General features: G+C 35.3%; 1 protein-coding gene across 1 annotated transcript; it reads left to right on the forward strand.

The window, feature by feature from the left end:
- The first annotated feature begins 5,464 nt into the window (after positions 1–5,464).
- On the forward strand, positions 5,465–21,122 carry LOC142339449 (uncharacterized). The gene is made up of 3 exons (XM_075389489.1): positions 5,465–7,530; positions 17,436–17,678; positions 19,574–21,122. Exons 1-3 carry the CDS (start codon positions 5,845–5,847, stop codon positions 20,423–20,425), a joined length of 2,781 nt encoding a protein of 926 aa, XP_075245604.1. The 5' UTR covers positions 5,465–5,844; the 3' UTR covers positions 20,426–21,122.
- The last annotated feature ends 2,187 nt before the right edge of the window (positions 21,123–23,309 follow it).

Genomic DNA, 23,309 nt, shown 5'->3' on the forward strand with positions numbered 1-23,309 from the left:
TTGTGACATTGGAGAAAATAATTTTTGAAGCCCTCCGTTGAAGTTGAGGCATTAGCAAATCTGACACTGACCGAGAAACAGGCGTTTAATTGCTTTCCAGCTAAGTTTGATGAAATTATTGTAAACTTGAGCGTCTTTTTACGGTTTCATGAATTGAACTTTCACCAATGTTTTCGATCATGACTTCTAATTAATAGCCGCTGTCAGCTTCTCAATTGCTATTTTTTAGATGCTCTCCTTCTAAAATTCTTTTTACATTTTCCATTTGACATTAGTTGCGACTTTCACGTTTAATTTTGACTAACTTCACTCATTGTTCCAACTGAATGGAATTTAAAAATCATTGAACACATTTACTAAAGTAAGTTCAAAGTCAGTAAGCGGAATAAAACGAAACGTGATAAGCAAATAAAGCCCGTGTACTAATACTTTATTTTTAAAAACCCAGTGAATCTAAGTTTGTTTGTGTGTACTGCTAATTGGTATTAGTATTAATCTTATTAATAGCCGTCGTCAGCCTCTCAACGGCTATTATTTAGGCGCTTTTTTTAATTCGCTTTACCTTTTGATCACGTTTTTCGTTTTACATAAGTCACGACTTTCACGTTTGACTTCTGACTTACTTTACTCACTGTTTCAACTGAATGGATTTTAAATTTTTTTAAGCATTGATTTACGTAATTTAGTGAGTACGGTCAATGTCAAAAGAGCTAAATCAAAAGAAACGGGATAAAACGATAAAGCCCGGTCATTAAGTCAAAGTGCATTAGGTTATCATTAAGTTCATTAAAGCAATGGTATTAAGTTCATTAAAGCGATTGCTAGCTGGCGTTAGTATCATGCTTAATAGCCTACTGTTTAAAAACTGAATTAAGTGCAGTTTTTGGAATCTTGCCAAATATGCATTATTTGCGACAAATAAGATCACTTTGACACTTAGAAATATTATGTCAGTTTTTATCTTATTTTCTCTTTTTTTTTCGTTTCAATCCCAATGAGCGCCAAGCGGGTCAACGGCGGCTATTTTTCGGCTGTTTGTCTTGCAGTTAGGAGACTGAAATCATCATATAAAACGTTAGATAGGCGTTCCAACTGTTACAATCACAAAGCCGGTCAGCGGCGTCTATTTTCGGACAATCTGCCGGCTATTTTAAGAAAGTTGTTCTGGTAATAATGAAAATTTTAAAGTCATTTTGCGAAGTTTTCATACCAAAGAAGTCCCTCCTCTCCTCCCTCTCAAAATATCATAACTACAGACACCCGCATATACTCCTCCCTACCTGGCTATCCTACGCCAACTTGCTTGCCCACCTACCTATGCACCACCAACCTACTTGACCCCATCCCACCTACCCCTAAATTACCTAACCCCAACCCTCCTACCTATCTACCCCTAACCTACATACCCCCAAACTACCTGCTAAAATTTCACCTACCATCACCGCACCCCAACTCCACAAACTGCATATTCTCCACGTGCCCTCCCTCCTATCTTCAGCCCTAAGCTAACAATTGTGCCTGCATTTTTTGAAAATTTCTTTCCTTTATCTTTTATGCACTTTTATTTTTATGAAATATTTTTGTTTAGTATAGACATTGGTTCATGGCTCTTTACCGGTATTCTACCCGCTTCCTGTTGTGTTGGTGAAGCAACTTTGTTCATAACTTCAGTTTTGACTTTTTTATCATTGACTTGGAACAGCTGATTTGGAACAGCATTCTAACACCGTACGCTTCCCGCAACCCCAATTAAGTTCCCACACCGCACGCTTTTCTACTCAACTCCCTCCCAGTCAAACTTAAGCTACCCTCCCTAAGCACCAGCTAGATACTGACGAAGTCATCGGGTCGTCTGAGAGCACTCTCCAGACGTTAGTCTGTTATTTTAGTGTTTGTATTTGATCACGTTCTTATCACGTTATTTTCTCGGAAATACATTAATTTTTGCTATTCTTTAATGCTTTAATGCAGTCTTTTGTCAATCTGTAGTTACGGAAATCTTAGAGTTTATGGTTTTATGCGATCTGTTGTTCAATCAGTTTATTGTCTGTTTTTCGCCAAAAAATTGTAAAAGTTGAAATCTTAAATGCAGTTAGTCGAGATGCTTTTTAGCATTGTTTATAGCATTCATGCTGCTCGAAATTTCATGGGAAGGGTTAACGAGCAGTCTGAATTTTTGGATTTCAGCGTTATGCAAATTTTTTACATTAGAATTTTCTATTGAGACGCCTGCGATTTCTTTTTTCTTTAAGCTTTTCCAAAACTTGTCATCTTTTGTGTCTCTTTCATTTTAATGGTAAAAGAATGCTTTTTGCAGTCGACTCGCGGAGTTTAGTTTGAAAATTACTTGAATCCCAGAAATCATAAATTTTCTTGTAGTTTACAGTTTCTTAAAATAAGATTGAATTGGGTCCGTTATGGCAGAAATTTGTGACAAATACGCTCTGTATGTATCAACTTCAACGCCAAATATTTCGGGAACCTTTCGGGAGCCGTTCGTGGTGCTCAGCTGCATTAGTTGTGGCCAATCAAGTTTTTTTGAGGACAGTTTTCATTTAAATCGAATTTTGCTCGATGTTCCGATTCACAGATTTTTATTCAAAATTCCTGCAATTTTTAAATGAAATACAAAGCGGAATATCGCATTTGTTGATGACCACAAAATATGCATTACAACAAAACGTGTCTAAGCCGTTTCATGTAATTTTTTTAATAGGTTTCAGCTGAGTTAGGATTCGAGATAATTTGGTCCCAAATGAAGTATTTATCTGTAATCTTGTCTGATTTTAAAGTCCTCAAAAGTGCCCGGCACTTATTGATTCATGTATTGTGAACTCAATTGCTTCAATATATTAGATAAATTGATTGATGACGGCTTCTGAATGTTTTTTGTTGTTCTTTTTGCATCCGTTTCCAGCTTTTTTGCCTCTTAATCTCAACCTTTTTCGATCTCACTTTGAGTTGAATTTTAAACAAGGAGGCTCGGTAATGTGCGTTTGCGCATAATATTCCGACCCTGCTCATCTAAAATTCGCCTTAATTGTCTGCCAAATGAGGAGGGGATGCAAAAGGCCGACGAGATTTCTCATAATTAAGAATAACGAACAAGACGAACAACAAAATCAAATGACAACAATAAACTTAAGATCCAAAACTCGATGTCTATCTTTAGAAAAGTTTAAATAGCGGGAGATAAATCCAAAATTTAACAAAATAACTATTTCATTGTTCTTCACTAGCAAAATATTGGAACCATTCCTTAATGATACTCGGAAACAAGTAGGCAAAATTAACAAACAAAAATTACGGTCGTGTTTTGAAAACAATTGGTTCCAAAGTAATGAAAACAATTAGATATGAACTGAAGTCAATAAATACGTCTGTAATACGATCCTTTATAGCTACATAAGATAAGACATTCGGACCTGTTATTATTAAGATTTTTTCATACGATTTTTCAGAAATTCTCATACGGCTACAAGAACAAGAGACAAAGACAAAAGCTAAATGAATTTCATGAAATTCTTCTAGAAAACGTTGTCGAAGCCGTTAAAACCATAATCATTCCATGGAAAATTATATGTTCAATTGTTCCTATTTTCTGCACCTATAAAGTTATAAGTGCCCTATCAATATTTTGATAATGTGAAAACACCAAAGAAAACCTGAAAAATGGACAAATGTCCGAAAATCATTTTTTTTGTGTGAAACTTGTAGTTTTGAAACTAGAGAACATTTGTTTAAAGCGTAAAGTCACCGCAGAGAATAAAGTTAATTAAGCTGAACGTGCATTTTGTATTTGCCGCAAGGTGACTAAACATAAGTGAAAAATGGTGGCAAAGCTTTGTAATCCCTATTTTATTTTGAAAACAGTTTAAAACAGAGTTTAAAAGTCAAGACAAAAAGCTTTCGACTAAATAGTTTAAGAACATTAACTTGCAATTGTTCATGAAGCCATTTTGACCTGTCAATAGTGAGGCTTGATATGAATTGTTCTGATCTGTAATGAACAAAAAAGTGGATAATTTTTAGAAAAAAAGAGCCACTGATAACAATCTGGATTGGTTTTGGATTTCAAAATTTAACGATCAGAACAAAACTAGCCTTGTTATTACTCTTCGCTTATTATGAACATGCTATGGTTTCCAGTTTATTGCATATAGATAATTTGACGAAAAAAGTTCATATATCAAAAAAATGACTCTGTTTGTATAATTATCGAATTATGTTAATTAAAAACCGGCAGAATTTTCAACCCTGAAAACTTTCTCAAGAGCGCGGAGAGTTGAATTAGTCCCCTCATGAGTTCATGAAAATTGTTTCAGCAATTTTTAGGTGTTCATTTTCGGCCCATTTAAGCAAAGTTGACTAAGGAATGCTGATAATTTTTTTTAATAAGTAGCAGAAATTTGGGCCAAGAAGTAGATCAAAGTTTTCACTCTTGTTGATCTTTAGAAAACAAACCAATAACACCTTTTTCAAAACAATTTTAACCTATTTTCACAGAACTGACAAAAAATATAGGCAATAATTTTGGAAAATCTGAATAAAATCAACAGAAATCCGTCTATTATTCACAAAACTCCCTGAAAAAGCAAAAATCAAAAAATCTTTTTAATTCCATATTCTACGCTGGTCGGTTTTTCTGATGATACGACTCTTAGCTCTCTACGATGAATATATCGATCGGCCAAAATTGACTGAACAAAAAACCCGTTTGGGTATATAGTTCCTCGCCCCATTAAAGTCGTTCGGAACAATTAGTGAGAAGTTAATGCGCATTTGTTTAAAGCCAAAGTTTGATTATGAAAGAGTTTTTTTTGCTCGAGCCTTACTTTTTGACCATTGACGTTAACGATTCGTTTTGAAGAAAACATCGAAAACTTGACAATATTGTATTTGGTGCGCAGTATTTTAGCCTACTCTAAGTTAATGGCGAAACATTATCATAAATCAATTTTTTGTGCGGGAGTCAAAAAAGACTGAGAAAAACGTGAAAGCGTGCAAATAATGAGAAAACTAACAAAATTGGGCTGTATGAAATAGGGTATTAACATTTTTCATTTTATGTGGATTTCGACTGCTTTACTTGCCCTCGATTTCAAAACCTGGAGTGATAATTCAGAACTTAACTATTAAATGATTTTCAGCTTGAAGAGCTGTCTCGTTCGTTCTGTAAACATTATGTCAAAAATTTTTTGATATTGTCAAAATTTTTTGAATTGTAATAGTTGCAATGATCTCCACGGTTATTGTTCAATTCTTTCTTCGTTTAGTTGTTACAGCAACAGTGATGTTTTGCATTTTTGCCTACCTGTGGCGCTTGTAATGATCCGAAATTGGCTGTAATTTGGCTGCAATTACAACAATTTTCGTTTTTTGAAGTTTTTATTTACAATGCAGTGATGCTTTTAGAATCCAATTCACACATTGTGGGAATCAATTTCACTCGTCGTGGGAATCAATAACACATTGTTTTGTGATTGTGAAACTTCTTATATGAACATATTTTGAATTTTCGTTAAGTGTTCGAGAACCAGCTTTGATTTCGCCTGACTTTCGTTTATAGAGTTTTCACTTTAGATTAGAAAACTTGTACTCTTCTGTAATTTTATTTTGAAAATCTTTGGGCTTGAGTTATTAAGCTTTCAAATCTTCAACAATGTTGAAAAAATTTGGTGGCAAATTTTTGCGTCATTCATTCTGAATCAGGTATAAATTATTTAAGGCATTTTTCAGGTCAGCTATGTGAAGGGATGGTATGCTATCTGTGTCCCGGTTTCTGTCTTTTCCGTGTTTGTTAAGCGCTTTCTAATATTTTCTTCGTTCTTTCTATTATCCACAATGTCTGTCGATTGTACAAGCAGTGTCGTTTGGGGTGGTCTTATTTCTGACGATTCTTCCTCGGACAACGAATCTGATGATGTTACAGAGATCAGCCACATATTTACCGGCTCTCAAACTGATATCTGCCGAAAAAAATCATCACCCGTATCAGAATACGATACCACTAATTATGCTTTGTGCAGTGAAAAAATGCAGATATCAGATAGCAATATTGTCCTATCATCATTGGAGTCGAATAATCCTGTTTATGTTCTTGATTTTTCTAGAGGCCAAAATAATTGTGCAGTAAGCAACGCAGTGCAGATACCAGCTGAAGTTGATCACGCAGATATTGGAATTAGTTCTTCATTTGCCCTTTCGGTAGTATATCTGGATGGAGTTCGACACCAGGAAAGGATTCATGACCACCACCATCAACACTCCAACTTTGAAAGAGAGGGAAGCACAATTACCAAAATTGAACTGGAAGCGGGTGGGAGTGAAAACGGTAACCAGTGCCTGGAAAAATTATCTTTATCTAATGCAACTGGGAAAACAACTGACGTTTGTACAAACAATGAATCAGTTGATACGGTTCTTTCTGATGTTGTGGAATGTAATGTTGGAGCGTCATTATCGAAGTCAAATAGAAGCAAAATCCTCGCTAAGAAATATAGTAGTAGGGCCAAGAAAAATTTCATCAAAAAGGAGCCAACGTCACCGCAGAAACAATTGCAGGTGAAAAAAGCCCACCTGAAGAAAATTGTTTCGAAACCGTCCAGACTCCTTCCAGAGGAGAAAGTGTGCAGAAAATTGAATCACACTATAAATGAAATGGCTTACGCAAGAAGGAGATTTGAATTAGTTCACAAACTTGATGACATGACAACGTGTCATTTTTGTTCGAAAACCTTCAAATATTTATATCTGAAACATCTCCACGATGAAAAGTTTCACGTGCCGAATACGTCGAGCACTGATGAAGCGCCTCGACATAGTTTATTGGTAGATGCTGAAGTTCTGCCAGAACGAACTGAAGTCACTGCAGAGACAGAGCGTTGTCCAGCAATACTAGAACAATCTGCAAATAGTGATGTGCAATCCACAACTACTCAACACGACCTTTCGCTCCACAAAGATTCATGTAACGATGTTGCGGAAATTTTTAAATGCAGCGGCTGCTCCTTTGAGTTTGCCTCAGAGCATCAGATGAGAAATCATTTCACTCTCATTCATGTTCGCTCTCATTTGAATGCGTGTCAATTTTGCCACGTAAATTGTCCCCAGCTCGGTAACGAAGGTAGCTCTTCCAATTATTGGTTGTCAACGCACGAGTCGAAATATGTCGTTAGCGCTAACTTCCAACGATGCACCATGTGTGGTTCCGTTTTCAACAAAAACAAGACCGCGTTCAAAAGACATCTCGCAACTCACGTAGATGATAAAACCTTTCAGTGCCATACATGTGATCTGGTGCTAGATACCTTTGCCGAGTTAAAATGTCACGTCTTGGAACAGGCGTGTTGGCTGCGCCGCGAGAACTCTTATTGTGTATTAGTGTGCAAGATAGAACGAAAGCTGACAAATGGGTTTCGAAACAACCTAGTCTGCAAAATTCCTATTGCGATTGCTACTTCCACTAACATCCCAGACGTGGCCTACATAAGAAACCAAATTGACGAGAAACTGTCCGATCTGTCATTCGTTAGTTATATTATTAGATTAATATTGTCCAGATTCTGATCAAAAATTTCAGATTTATGTATACATAAGCCGGAAGCATCAAAACTTATCGCACAATTTTCGATTTTTTTGTCAGTGAGAAGTCACATTTAGACTATTGATTTTAATCGCGCTGAAGTAGAAAAAAGTGCGTAAAAGCGAGTAGCTTAAGGGCGGGAAATTTTTTCGAACTGGTTTATAAGTGGACTGAGAAATGATGAACATGTTTGATGAAATTTTCGGTTTTTGGGAAGACAGATTTTTTCTCACACACTGCAATTTGACTTATGTTTTCGATGGTAATTCTCCACTAATACTATTAAAGTTTATACATGTTTAACACTATTTGGCTTCAGAAAAATGTTGAATTTTTGAGCTTATTGCCTGCATTTATTATTATTCTTGTTTTCCTGTCACTTAGCATCATTAATGACAAGTCTCAATAACATTAATGAGACAGAATTGATCTAAATTTGATGTTCATAATGTTTCCAACGTCTTTAGACAGGTAAATGTTTTTGACTTTGCTCTTTTATAAAATCCTAGTGAAGTGTTGACTTTTGCTCGTATTTGTTGTTCTTTTCAATATTTTTAACTTAAAATCTTTTATGACACGTCTAATCGACCTTCTAAAGGTAATGGTTTCAGTTCATTTCTAGTGGTATTTCAGAACTAAACGCTACTTGTGTTAGAAAATTGATTTGAGGTTTGCCTGTATTTTCTGGTGTGTGATCGTAAAGTTTCGATTAATACACGCGTACCCATAGTTTTCTATTGAGACCTAATTCATTTTGTTGTTTTTCATTTTTTTACGGTTTTTATTACCTGCACTTGATGTGCTGTCAAAATTATTTGAGTCTCAGGGTATTTGCTTTTCTTTTGTTCTCTTGGATTTCAGTCCCATTATTGACAAGTTCAACTGTGGCTTTCTAATGTAGATTAATTGAACTTATTTTATGTTGACAGTTGTTCTTCTTTTTTTTGTGATTTGTCATTTTGTTCTCATAATTTTTTAAATCTTTATCCGTATTTCTTGTTTTTCACTCAGTCTGGTTGATGAAAAGTCTATTTGGTCTTCTATGCAACAAAATTTATTCCATTTTTTCTGGTTTGTTAATGGTTTTTTTTTATTGATTTGGCCATCGCTTTTTTGAGTAATTTTATAGAATTTTTGTTTTTGAAAAGATGTTATTTGCTTTCTAAACGTTGAGTATTGTGATGTTGTCAAAGACAAATTTATATGGTTGTGTTTCGAATCATTGTTTTGATGTGATTTTTTTCAAAAAAGCTTCCTCATTTGGCAAGATTTCTCAGTTTTTGTTTTTACGGATTTTAAATTTGTTTCGCATTGAGTTTTATTGTCCTTGAAAACAGCTGAGTTTCCGTTCTCTTTGTGTTTACTTTTTAGTGCACTATTTTGTCTAGTAGCTCAGTAAGTTTGTCAACTGTCGTTTGCGCTGAGACAAGTTGCCAAAGGCAGTTTATTCCAACAGAAAACAAGTTTGTTTGATAGGAAGCAATTTTGATCCGAACGCCAGCCATTGTGTTTGACGGCGGCTATTGAGCAGATCTGCCGGCTATGTGTCACTAAAGCTTCCACAAAGTTTTATGTAGATATTTTATGTAAATTTCAGCGTAAAATTGTAAAAAAAAATGAAAATGTAATTTTTTGTAATGTGCCGGTTTCCATAAACTCTGCAAGACAGCAGTGCTTAATTTTCATCCAAATTGTAATGCAATCTAGCTGGAGGCATCGGGAATAGTCAAGGTTTTAGGCAGGTTTTTTAAATGTTCTGATTGTTTGATCAATTCGCCAAAACATTCGAATCTGGTGATTTGGAACAATTTTATTGCCCAACCTTAAACCGACGCAACAATTTCGTTAGACATTGCTATCCATGCATGCGATTGATGGGCCAAAAAATAAACTCCTTGTCAAGTCCGAATGTAAAGAAAGACTCTTTTGCTTTAAGACGGAATTAATACCAACAGGATATAAGAACAAAAAGTCCCAGAGTATTTTTTTGCTCTCACGGATGCTTTGGATATTACGTTCGATTCCGATGTTGTCGTGATCATGCAAATTATTTAAAATGCAAATCAACATAATTTCTTTTATCTCCGAATTTTGCTTTGTTATTAACAGATTTCCCGTTTAAAAATTTTGGAATGAAGACGTTTAATGGCTCGTGGCAGATTTTTTGTTTTACTAACCGTAGCTACAAAATGAACTACAGTTTTCATTATTCTCAATCAATTTATTGGCAAAATAATATTGGAAGTGAGAATTTCGCTTTTATCAGTTGGCACGATCATGCTTTCTAAATTGAATTGCTAAAAGGTTTGTTTCTATGTTTGAAATAATGATGTCTTTCTTTTGATTGTACTAAAAGTTTGAGATTATCGTTTGGCTGATGTTTTTTTACTAGGCATAATGTTACCTCTTCGTATACCTCTAGGCATAATGAGATTAAAGTTAGCCTCTTCGTTTCCCTTGTCGCTTAGCTCAAACAATTTTCGTGGTTTGTTGCGCAGACAAGTTCCAACAGGAGTTTTTTCCGATAGGAGCCAATTTTGTTCGATAGGAAGCAATTTTTTTGATCCGAATGCCAGTCAATGTTTTCGACGGGGCTATTGATCACATCTGCCGGCTATGTGTCACTAAAGTTATCTCTCACCCGCATAATGGCTGCAGTTTAAAAAGCAGGGTAAAAACGTAAAATTTTCAGACTTTTTTCAAAGGCTCAAAATGAATTTTTTAGTATGCTGAATTACTTATACTCTGCAATACAGCAGTGCTTCATTTCCATCCAAATTGTTATGCAATCTCGCTTGAGGAATCGGAAATAACCAATGTTATCCCGTTTCGCCTGTTCGACAGGGCTTGAAATGGTCTGATTGTTTGATAAATTCCCCAAGAGCAACATGCGAATCTGGCGATCTGGAACAGTTTTATTGCACAATCTGAAACTGACGCAACACTTTCATTAGACATTTATATCCATTAATCCAATTGATGGACCACAAAAATGAATTCCTAGCCAATTCCGAATAAAAAGAGACTCTTTTGCTTCAAAACGGAATAATACCAACAGGATGTAACAACAGAGTGCCGAAGTGTCAGATTATTTATTTGCTTTCACTGATGCTTGCGATATCACGTTTGATGCCGATGTTGTGATCATGCAAATAATTCTAATAAAAAACTGGTAAATTTAAAAAGTAATGATTAATAAATTGTTTCATAATATACCCACTAAGTCAAACCAGTGATCAATCAACATAATTTCTTTTTTAACCGAATTTCGCTCCGGTTTTTGTCAGATTTTTGGTTCTGGAATTTTTTTTGGAATTGAGACGTTTTTTTTTACCTAACCGTCTAACCGTAGCTACAGATTGAACTCATAAATCTCAATAAATTATTGGCCAAGTAATGATGGAATTGAGAATTTCCGTTTCAGCAGTTGGCTAAATCAGGCTTTCTAAATTGAATTTCTTAATGGTTTTTTCTATGTTTGAAATAATGATGTCTTATGATTAGTTCGATAGGACAAAGTTTGTTCGATAGGAAGCAATTTTCGTTCAGAACGCGAGTCAATCTGTTCGACGAGGGCTCAGATTATTTATTTGACGAGGGCTCAGAGTATTCCGAGGGGTCAGATTATTTCTTTGCTCTCTTTGATGCTTGCGATATCACGTTTGAGGCCGATGTTGTCGTGATAGTGCAACTAATTTTACTCAAAAAACTAGCAAATTGGAAAAAGTTGGTTGATAAAGGTTTATCGTTAATAAATTGATCCACTATATATCCGCTCACTCAAACCAGAGATCAATCAACGTATATCTATCTCCGAATTTCGCTTCTCTCTTAACAGTTTTTTGGTTTTAAAAAACTTTTTTGGAATTAAGACGTTTAATGGCTCGTGGCAAGTTTTTTTTAGCCTAACCGTAGCTACAAAATGAACTATAGTTTTCATTAATCTCAATAAATTTATTGGCAAAATAATAATGGTTGTGCGATTTTCCGTTTTAGCAGTTGACACGATCAGGCCTTCTGAAATGAATTGCTGAATGGTTTGTTTCTATGTTTGAAATAATGTTGTCTTTCTTATCATTCTCCTAAAAGTTTGAGATTCTTACTAGGCATAATGTTACCTCTTCGTATACATCTAGGTATAATGAGATAAAGATAGCTCTTCGTTTCCCTTATCTCTTAGTTCAATAAGTTTGGCAGCCGTTTTTTTTCGCGGAGACAATTGCAACAGGAAGTTTTTTCCGATAGAAACCAATTTTATTCGATAGGAAGCGATTTTCTATCATAAAAATTATTGAAAACATTTTTACTAACTCGTTTGTGAAATTATCAATTGTTTCAAACAGTTTTTATGATGGACCAACTTCGCTTCCTATTGAAGAAAATTTGCTTGTATCTGAAAAATTTTCCTTTTGGAACTTGTCTCTGCGCAAAACGCGGCTTACAAACTTATTGAGCTTTAAATGTAAAACAAAAGTATATTGGAAAACTATTGGTGTCCGAATTGTCAGCACCAGTACACAGAAGACATGAAAATTTTGTAGTGGACTCAAAAGCATGCATAAAGAGATCGAAAAAACGAAAGGTTCCAAGGACAATTAGAACCAGTGAGGAATAAAGTTACAAAAATAGAGATCAAAATACAAAACAGAAAGTCCTGCCAGATTAGCGATGCAGTATGTTTTCCGCTCTCTTTCGTCCGCCCTCGTTGTATATGCTTGTAGGTCCACTAGACTGGTTTCAGTCTTCTGTTTACTGGTTTTGACAATTTTAGTACCGATAGTTTTGCAATATACGTTTTTATTTTCGTTTTGAAGACTTTAACTAATTCCTTTGTCAAACTTTCAGATACTTTTTGTATGAATTATGATAATTCGGTTTTAATAAAATTTACTTATGAAACTCCGGGTCAAAATCGAACACTCTTTGAAACTTAGAAAAAATAGGCCTGTGTTTTCAATCCCAACGTCAGACACTGTGTTTAACGGAGCATGTTGATCAGCAATCTGCTGTCTAAATATTGTCCAAATCTTTTGAAGATTTGACAAACTATTGCTGTCAGAATTGCCGGCACCATTAAACAGATGACTCTTATTATTCTAGTGGACCCAAAAGCATAGTTAAAGAGAGCGGAAAACGTATTGCATCGTTTATCTGCCAGGAAATCTTTGTTTTTATCTCTATTTTTGTAGCTTTGTTTCTTATTGGTTCGTCTTTGAGATCTGCCGTTTTTGCCCTCTCCTTGTGTATGTTTTTGGGTCCACTAGAATGGTGTCATGTCTTCTGTTTACTGGTGCTGACAACTCTGAAACACGCTTTTGTTTGCGTTTTGAAGATTTTGCTAATTCCCTTGTCAAACTTTCAAATACTTTTTCGTATGAGTTATGATAATTCGTTTTTAATGAAATAATTAATGAAAATTGGGTCCAAATTCGAATACTTGCAACGGTTTGAAAAACCTGTCCTCTTTTTATCTCTAACTGTTTCAATCCCATTGTCAGTCAGTGCGTTCAACTGATGATATTGACCAGAAATTTGCTGTCTGTGTCACTAGGTCTATTTCCCAAATAATTGATGCAATTAAGATAAGTTTTCGCGTAAATTTTGCGCTTTTTCAAAGGCTGCGAATGTAGTTTTTTGGAAACTTCCTGTTTACTTATTAAGGAACTCAGCTGCATAGCAGTACTCCCTTGGTCAGTGTTTAATTCAATTCTCCTTAATGATCAAATTGCAAATATGGCCTTCTGGAAAAGTTTTTAAGCAAACCTAAAACTGATGCACCCATCCCTTAGAGATTGCCTTTTGTGGTCACGATGGATAGACTACAGATGAAAAACTAAGTCTTAGCTAAGTCCGAATGTAAAAAACACTCTTCAATGTAATGTGCTTCAAGATGGAATCAATACCATCAGGATGTAAGACCAAAAAGTGCCGAAGTGTCAAAATATTTATTTGAGCTTATTGATGCTTGCGATAGCATGTTTGATCCGGATGTTGTGATCATGGAAGTATTCACTCAAAAAGGTCACTCAAGCTAATAAATAGGAAAAAGTTTGATTTGTGAAGTTTTCAACGGTTAATAATTTTTCTAACAAAACTACAATATATCCGCTCAGTCAATCCAGCGATCAAACAACATAATTTCCTTTTTTTCCGAAAAAAATATTCCTTCTTTTTTTGCTTCATTTTTCAATATCTTAAAAACGTGTTTGTAATTAAGTCCTCTAATCGCTCGTGACATTTTTACCAAATTATTGTTTTCATTTCTTTGAACAAATTTCTTGGTGATATTATAATGGAAGTGAGAATTTCTGTTTTAGCAATTGCCCCAATCAGGTTTAATGAATTGAAAAGCTGAAAAGTTTCAATGCTTGAAAGAGTGGTTTCTTTCGTATGTTTGTACAAAAGGTTGAGATTCTCATTTAGCTGGCTGTCGTTTTTATTATAGTTGCCTCTTCGTTTCCATTGTCTCTTAGCTCAATCAATTTGGGTTTGGCTCAAAATTCAATTCCAATAGGAAGCTTTTTTTTCCAATAGTAGGCAATTTTTGTTCGATAGAAAATGAATTTTTTCGATGATAATTCTTCAGAACGTATTACATCGTTTATCCATTTAGTACGTTTTATTTTAATTAATAAAAAAAAATCCGAAACTTTTAACGCATCAGCGTGAAATGTTTACTGATCTTCAACGTTTGGTACCCACAATGCATGGTATCCCATATAAGTACATTTTTAAAATTACCTGGAAGGATTAGACCGAAGGCTCGCATAGGAGTGCTCGTTGCGTCATGAATACTTAATCCAAAACTATTTCACAAGGCTTTTTGTATGTAAATTAACGTACACTAATATTATTATTATTTGGAGTAAAAATGTTTAAATCATAGAATTTTTGTTTTCCTGATCATATTGCTCATCTTTCTGTCAGTAAAAATAGATCTATGATTCTGATGCGCGACTTAATCATAAATAATGTAATACGCCTAGAGAGCAAAAGTGTGGAAGTGGTATTCAGACTGAAACTGACAAGCACCTGAGTTGAAAAAGCAGATATCTTTTTTATTAGCTAAAAGTGAAAAGGGCAGGTAAAATTTGGGGGCAAAATTGATGGATCAAAAGCATATAATCCAAAAATCAAGAGATCAAAAATATTCCAATAATGTAAAAAGAACTTTTTTTTGAGTTGTGTAATTACGAGTTTTGTAGGCTTAGCATTTTTTTAAAGGAGTCTAACAGCACATTAGACTCATTGACAGGCAAAATTGTCATTTTTTAGCTGAAGTCAGTTGACTCTAAACCATTTCTTGTACTTGTAGGATAATTTTTTGGGAACCTATAACTTACTCTCAGGGGCTGTACTTGACGCTGCTTGTGAGCTACCTGAGATTGTCTCTTTTTTGGTCAAATGTTTCCTGAATTTTGAATTGTTTCCTGCTGCACTCAAAAACGATGAACTATTTTTCGACATCTATTGAAAGCTTTTTTTGTCTAAAAATTATAACTAGTTTTTAAGTTATTGATTTTCGTCTGGGGTGGAGAACGTTGTTAAAATTTTGAGCATTCTTGTCACTAGGGCACAAAAATGATGTAAATATATTGAAAGATCCCTACATTATACTTTTTAAGTTTTTTAACATTTTTGTGAGATTTTTGTCTTATGGAGCAAATTTTAAATAGATTGGCTAATTTTGACTCTTTGCATTTTTTATTAAGTTGTAGTTAACTGTTTTGCTTGTACCGATTTTGGACCCAAAATATGTACGGTCTTTTGAAATTTTTGACCGAGTTTGGAGACGTCAGTGTTGAATTGTATCACCTGTCACGCGAGAACCGTTTTACTTCAACGTTATAAATTGCTTTCGTACCACTTTTGAGGCAATTATTGTAAACATGTGAACCTTTTTCATACAAAATTTCTGACCTTCTGCAAAATTGCTCGCTTGAGCAATGTAAATTGTTTTCCGTCTTCAAAAACACGGTAAAATGGTGTAGCCTGAACGAATTAAGTGTAGCAGCTCCTCTAGGAACTGTTGTAGATGCTGTGTGTAGCGTTCTGCGAACATTTTGCTTCAAGAAGCATACTTGCTCCAACATATTTACTAGCTAAATCGCTCTTTTACGCATGTATTTTACGCAAATAATACCAGGAAAGTAAGCGACCGCCAAAACGCGACACGTTCAAAATTTTGGTATATAGGTCTCTAGGTTTTTTTTACGGTGTTGGAAAATTAGCGACAAGTGTAATTGACTCTCATCTTTTGATCTCGTTGCCGACTCTAATCTAGCCCTTTGATTTTCGGGGTTTAGTCGGCGATTTCGCTGTGCTGCATCTATTGAAAGCTTTTTTGTCTAAAAATTATAACTAACTTTTCACGTTATTGATGTTCTTTTGGGGGCGTAGAACGTAGTAAAAAAATTTAATTGTTCTCACTAGGTCACAAAATTGATTTAATGATATTGAAACTAATTATATTGACGTAATTATATTCAAGAGCACAAATATACAGTCCAGAGAATAGGTGTTTATGGGTGCAAAATATCTATTTTTATTAGCTATAAGGATAAGTAAAATTTGGGGTAAAATTTCAAAAAGTTGAAAAGTTGGTGGATCAAAAGCATATAATCCAAAAGTAACGAAATCAAAAAAGTCCAAAATATTCCAATGATGTAAAAAGAACACTAAAGAGATTGTTCGCTAAAACAATTTTTTTCGAGTTGCTTAAGGTCGAGCTTTGTAGGCTTAGCAATTTTTAAAGGGAGTTTAACAACACATTAGACTAATTGACCGGAAACATTTTCATCTTTTAGCTTAAGTTATTTGACCCGAAACCATTTCTTGTACTTGTAGGATAAATTTTTGGGAACCTATAAATTACTATCATGTGCTGTACTTGACGCTGCTTGTGAGCTACCTGAGCACGTCTCTTTTATGGGCAAAAATTTCCTGAATTTTGAAATTTTTCCTGCTGCACTCAAAACATTTAACTACTTTTCGACATTATTGAAAGCATTTGTTTTTTTGGTCGAAAAATTATAACTCTAACTTTTCACGTTATTGATGTTCTTCTGGGGCGAAGAACGTAGTTAAAAATTTAATCATTCTTCTCACTAGGGCACCAAAATGATGTAAAGTTTTTGAAACTAATTATATTGGGGTGGTTTGAGAGCACAATTATCCAGTCCACAGAATAGGTGTTTTTGGTGCCTGGATTGACAAATAACTATTTATTTAAAGAAAATTGCTTTGTTCTTAACGGTTCAAGGAAATAAGTGCATACCTGTACTATATGATTTCTCAAAGAGTAAGAAATTGTATTGGATGCTTAGGTTATTTGTAATGTTTACTGCTTATCTGATTGTCTATAACCGTTAATCAAAACCTGGCAAAATAAAAGCAACAGAAATGGCTTATCGAATCTTGCTTAGGCAGTAGGAAAATGGCCTTTCATTCAAATCAAAAAGTCCAATTTGTTATTCTTCCTGCATAGAAACTTCTCGAATGCCGGATTGCTAGATCCTGCCATAGCATATTAAAGATCAACAAACATGCCTTTTGGACGATGCTTTTCACCGGATAAATTGTATGTATAATATATGTGTATATAATAGTATGAAGATATTTCATTCAATGTAATTTCTCTAGATAAACCGCGTGAAAATGGTATCAAAAGTTTGATTCCACACTGTACAGTTTTCTATAAATTTCCTTTAAAAGTGCGAATGTTCCTATAATATGGAAATTTAAATATTATTGCCAGAAGGACCCAGCTTTACTCATTTTGATTTTTTTTGTATTCAATAGTGTTAAGACCAAGATTTTTATTTGACAAAATGCAGAACACCCGTTTCAGCTGAAAATCACATCCCAATCTTCCTGTGTCTGTTCCCAATCAGAAGACAATGATAAGGATGAAGAGGGACACGTGCCACGTTGCAAAGCACGGAAAATTCATTGTACAGAGTGTGGATCAAAGCTTTTGACTCAAAATTTACGGAGGCACAAAAAAATTTGCAATTCACAGAGGCAGGCGAGCATAAGAGAGGAGGTTCTTGAGGTTGTGGATAGCTTGCGTGGTGCTGATGACAAGGAAATGGTAGGCAGTTTTGCTTCAAAATTTATTTTGCCTTATCCGTGGTTCGTTTTTGATGTCATCAAATTGTAAGAGAATACATTGCAAGAATTGCCGACAATTGGAGCCTTCGGATTTCATTTTCAGCTATTTTTTTCACAGATGGCAATCAGTCTTTTATAGGTGTTTAAGTATTCCCAGTTCTTAATTACTCCCAAACAAATTTTGCTGAAATTTTTAGGGGAACCGTTGTTTTAAAATGCGAATTTTTTCTGAGCGTTTTGTAACGAAATAAAACGGAAGGATATAAAAATTCATAGGGCCAGAAACCAATAAAATCTCAGGACAATAGAAAAATTGGAACCTGATTTGTCTAAAAAGAGTACTATACGACGATGGTATAAGAGTACTATAGGTATGGAAAGGCGTAGATTTATGGTGGAGTGGATAATTTTTCTCACCATTATATTTTCTTTTTGAGTTTGTGAGATTTTTGTCTTTTATCGAAAAAAAAAATTAAAATGGGTTGGCTAATTTTGACTCTCTCTTTTTTTATTAAGTTTTAGTTAACTGTTTTGCTTGTACCGATTTTGGCGCCAAAATATGTACGGTCTTTTGAATTTTTTTTACCGAATTTGGTGACATCAGTGTTAAATTCTACCACCTGTCACGCGAGAACAATTACTTCAACATTATAATTTGCTTTCGAACGACTTTTGAGGCAATTTTTTGTAAACATGTGAACCTTTTTCTTGCAAAATTTCCGTCTTTCTGCAAAATTGCTTGAGCAATTTAAGTTGATTTCCGTCCTCAAAACAGGATAAAATGGTAAAGCCTGAGCGAATTAAGTTTAGCAGCTCTCTCTGAGAACTGTTGTAGGTGCTGGGTGTACAATTCTGTGAATATTTCGCTGCAAAAAGCACATTTGTTCGAGTATATTTACTCGGAAAATCGCTGTTTTGCGCATATATTTTACGCAAATAATATCAGGAAGGTAAGCGAGCGCCAAAAAGTGACAGTCTTAAAATTTTTGTATATATGTCAGTAGTTCTTGCTTTTTACGGTGTGCGCGACACGTTCAAAATTGGAAAATTAGCGAAAGTGTAATTGACTCTCATCTTTTGATCTCGTCGCCGACTCTAATCTAGTCCTCTGATTTCGGGGGGATCATTCGGCAATTTTTGCAGTGCTATTTTCGCTAGAATTCGCTGCCGGAGTCAGCGATGAAGAAACGGCGGCAATTTGTATGGCGAGTTTGGCATTGTCGCCGATTTCGGCAATTTTGCTAAAATACGAAAAACCAACGAAATGAAGCTGCTAAAAATTCAGATGTTCACGATTTGAGGGTCGATTTTGGACCCTACATCCTTTTTTTCTCGCCCACCGCTGAGACTAGCCTCCCTATCTATTCTTAAGCAGAGTAGATTTAGGCGTACGCTTTGAAGAGCAGAGTGGATTTAGGCGTAAATGTCACACGCAAATAAAATGAGAGTTGCAAAACTTCATTCCTCTGAATATGCTTTTTCTAATTTTCGATGCAGACTAGAAAAAGTTTTTGCCTGATCTCTGATCAGGTAATTGCAGTTTCAGGTGACGTTCAGGTGTACCAAACACTACTGGACGATTCGTGTAAATTCAGGCATTTTGCAGTTACATTTACCTGAATATTAGAGTGCTTTTTCAAACATAAAATGAAAAAAATAATGGAGTCTTGTTGAATCATGAGTGCTCTGCTTAAACAAAAATAATTGTACGTATGCAATATTGTCATCAATAGATTTATCAAATGCTTCTTTTTGTCCTGCCAATTAGAAAACATGGGATCATATGGAGCACGCACTAAACCATAGAAGCCTTCGTTGTTCATTGAAGATTTGGGATCTGTAGATTGTTTTACCGAAATGTTATACCGTTTTTAGAATTCTGCCGCAGACGAGAGGGCTACCTCTGGATCAAAGAAATGCTGCAATTCCACTTCACAAGAATCTCGGGTACCTATTTCGAAGATAAAGGCGAGAAAATTACGCCCTGGAAATGGAAAATCATTTCAATGCGAAGAACTGCTTGAGATGGAGGACAACCAGAAAGTTTCGAAAACAAAAAGAAAAAACACGAAAGCAACAATCCGCAACTGGAACAAGCATATGACACCTGGTTTAACGGATATCGTAGTTTCAAATGTTGTCAGTTTAGCTCCTCAAACTATAGCCGATGAAATTTCAACATGTGCTGCTACTGGTCAAGATTATTCCAGTCATGATAGCCTTGCTCAGCCGATACAAGAAATCAGTTCTGCAATGTCGCACGGTGGCGATCTGAGCTGTTCTAGACATAGTGACCTAGTGACCTCAGAGCTAGAAGAGCCTCAATCACATGTGCCAATACAGCTGATTCTCCCTGACGGATTTTATTTACTTTGTGTACCTTCAAAACCACCTGTTGAGGATGTCTATGGAATTAGCGAAATAAAGAGTAATTCACATTGGGATAACCATCAGCCAATGGTTCTCGTTGACGCTGAAGACTCAAGACCCAATCATGTTTCTGCCTCTGAAATGGATGGAAATGTGACTTTAGTCGATAATGCAGTTGAGAACGACACTGATACGTCTTTTGTTGTGGAATCGGATGGTAGCGGCGACAGTGGCTTTGGTCAGCTGTACTGCGTGGAGGCGCAATCGGAGATAGAAGAAGAATTATTAACCACTATTGAAACCTCCACACTTGGCTCTCATGATGGTTACCACGTGAAGCAAGAACTTAATAGCTAGCATAGATTTTATTTGATTCATTTTTACATCCATATTCGTATGCAATTTTAAACTATCTACAGAATTTTTGTGTACTGTATGCGTTGTGTGGTTGGGTTTCTTAGATCCGACGAAACGTATTTTTTCTGGTGATTTTCATTCAACTATCTATGGCAAGCTAAAAAAAAGTTGCTTGATTAGTCTAGTTTAGTAGTTGGTCAAATTGATTTGGTAAACAATCCATTTTGTAAGAAGCCGCAACTTTTCACTAGAATGTCAACTTATCACTTGAAGATGTGCAAATGGACAAACGAGTGAAGTTTTAACTGGTTTGCGCCTCTCTGATTGAATGAAGATATTTCTTATCGGTGCCCCCTTTCCTTGCGTTTTGTGCATTTTTGTCATTACGTGGCCAGTGTCCGAAAAGACTAATTGCATTAAATTTTACGCTTTGTGGAAGCAAATGAAATATTTTGTCAGCATTTTATCTTCTGTGTAACCATTTTCCTCGTTGGGATATAGTTACACAAAATGTGGAAGTACGTTACTTATAAAAAGCTTACAACTTAAAACGAGGCTAATAACAAAAGTAATTGTCGTCATAAAACAGTTATTATCGAGAGAGATATATTTTACTTTTTCTGGCTCTACTTTTTTCGCACGATTTATTGAACCACCTATAAGGTAACACCGTATATATTCACTCCTCATCATTTAATACCGCAATTTACTCAACACGAAATTGGTTTAACACCGAACTCTTTAATTTTTTTCGAACGAAGTTGAAGCAATTATTGTACCCGTGTCTTTTTTATGCAAAAGTTATTGCTTTACCGTTTTGGCGCTTTTATTCTAGAATTTTTCCACTCTTGCGTTCTGAGTGATCTAAGTTGCCCTCTTTCTGAAATTAATTTTTATGCTAATATAGAAGCGATTGTGAGCGAATAAGAGTCAACGCCATTCTTGTATAGAGGTTAAGATGTTGGACTGGCATCATGAAGGTTCCGGTTTCGAACACCTGTGGGGTCTGTGTTTTTGCGCTTGGTTTATGTTTTCTATTCGGGCTTCCCCTTGAACAATAAGGAAATTTAAAATTCGAAGGACTCAAGTAGCAAACAAAATATTGACGCTCATGAGTGCGGCTTCAGACTGCTTGCGTTTTTTTGAACTCATAGAATAATCTTAAATTGCCTCGTCAATCCTTCGAGAGCAATTCTTTGGTGATTTATGCTTTGTGGTTCACAGAATAATTGCGAGTCATTTTTTCGCTTTACGTCATTGATTGAAAAAGAACACGGAAGTGACTTTGTTCCACTTTGATCTAAATTGAAAAAACAAAAGCCAACTCAATATGAAGGCGCACAAACTCATAAAAATGAACCTATCTAAGCTTAATTTAAAAGCTACTTTTATAACAATCTTAAATAAGCTAATCAAAACAAAATTTTTACTGTTCGTGGACTCTTGATATAATTCGATAGAAGAAATATTTTAGGCTTTTTTTTCGATAACAAAGATATCTAAATTCCGTCCTAAGATTGTCCTCGACAAAAAGTTGAATTGATTTTTCTGTTATCGCTTTTTTGAAAGGGAGAGGTGAGTATCGGTTTAAGAGCCAGGACCGCTTGGTGGTTTTATTACACAAGGTTTTCCAATCTGAATTCTTCAAGTTGCCGCTGAAATTCCTGGGTTAGGTGGAAATAGCAGGCTGATAACATTGAATATGTATGGCGACTTCGAAAGGCATTAATGGGGCAAAGTCATCGGGCGTTCAATCTCAGCAATGGTTTCAAAGGCAGCAAGTAATGGACTGTATTTTTTCGTTTTTTCGTTGGGAAGGTTAGCATACCATCAAGCAGTGCAATACCCAGAATAAATACATGAAATGTGTATTTTTGATAGAAGTTTCAGGGTAATAATTTTGAAGTTCCGTCTTCACGCCAAGTTTTAGAGCCTTACATAGCTGATATCACATGGGGATCACCATAAATAAAGATGCCCTCTGTTTATCTTTTCTGCTATCAAACTGTAAAAACTCTTTAAAGATATGTTAGCGGCCCTCGTGCTCATGCATTGACTGTTTGTATAATTTTCCTTAATTGCTGAGATGTTCAAAATTTGCCTTAGAGATCACCAGATAACCGGTTGAAAGTTCCGTGTCTGTTAGTAATGCAGAGGGTACGGCTGCTACGCGCTTTTGACGAGCACTCAAATCTTTTTCATAACTTGCCGAGTGGCAGGCTCTTCAATAAACGCATTGACTGTGTTCAGCGTTTACTCTTTTGTAAAGTTTACTTTGTTCTTTAACATTTTTTTGTTTTGAAATGGCTAACTCAAAGCGAGTGGAGTAAATATTGCAAGACGCAACAAAAGAGGAATTGTTCCATAGTTCTTTTCACTTCTGAAATTACGTTTATTTGCCCTATTAGGGACTAGCTAATAATAATAAATTGCTAACGGTTATCATTTTGTTTTTAGAGTCCTTAGCTTTTTTCTCCTGAGCATTAGTTTAAAGATCAGAATCGGGGTGAAATTGCAGGTGTGGACATTCGTCCCTGTGAAATGGCAGTTTTATTCGTCCCTCATTTATTTCACCCCATTTTAAATCTATTAATTGGATTTATGTGAATTTATGTAATCTCAATTACCTTCATTTTCTGGAATGTTAACTCAATTGAGGGGAAATAAAGTGGGGTTTAGGTAATAGCGATGTTAAATATAGGCGTTTAAAAATCAGGGTTAAATTATGGGGGATTGAAAGAATAGGAGTGGCAAACAACACATTTTTGATTTTGATCACGATTTAGGCTTCTTTTCATTTCGATCCAATTAACATTATCTGATTTTTTAGATACTTCAACGCTGGGAAAGGTGACCTATGGGATCTAGTGATCTATAGCTTGAA

The sequence above is a fragment of the Convolutriloba macropyga genome, chromosome 1 (genome assembly GCF_964194025.1).
Source record: "Convolutriloba macropyga chromosome 1, txConMacr16.3, whole genome shotgun sequence".
NCBI classification, from domain to species: domain Eukaryota; kingdom Metazoa; phylum Xenacoelomorpha; order Acoela; family Convolutidae; genus Convolutriloba; species Convolutriloba macropyga.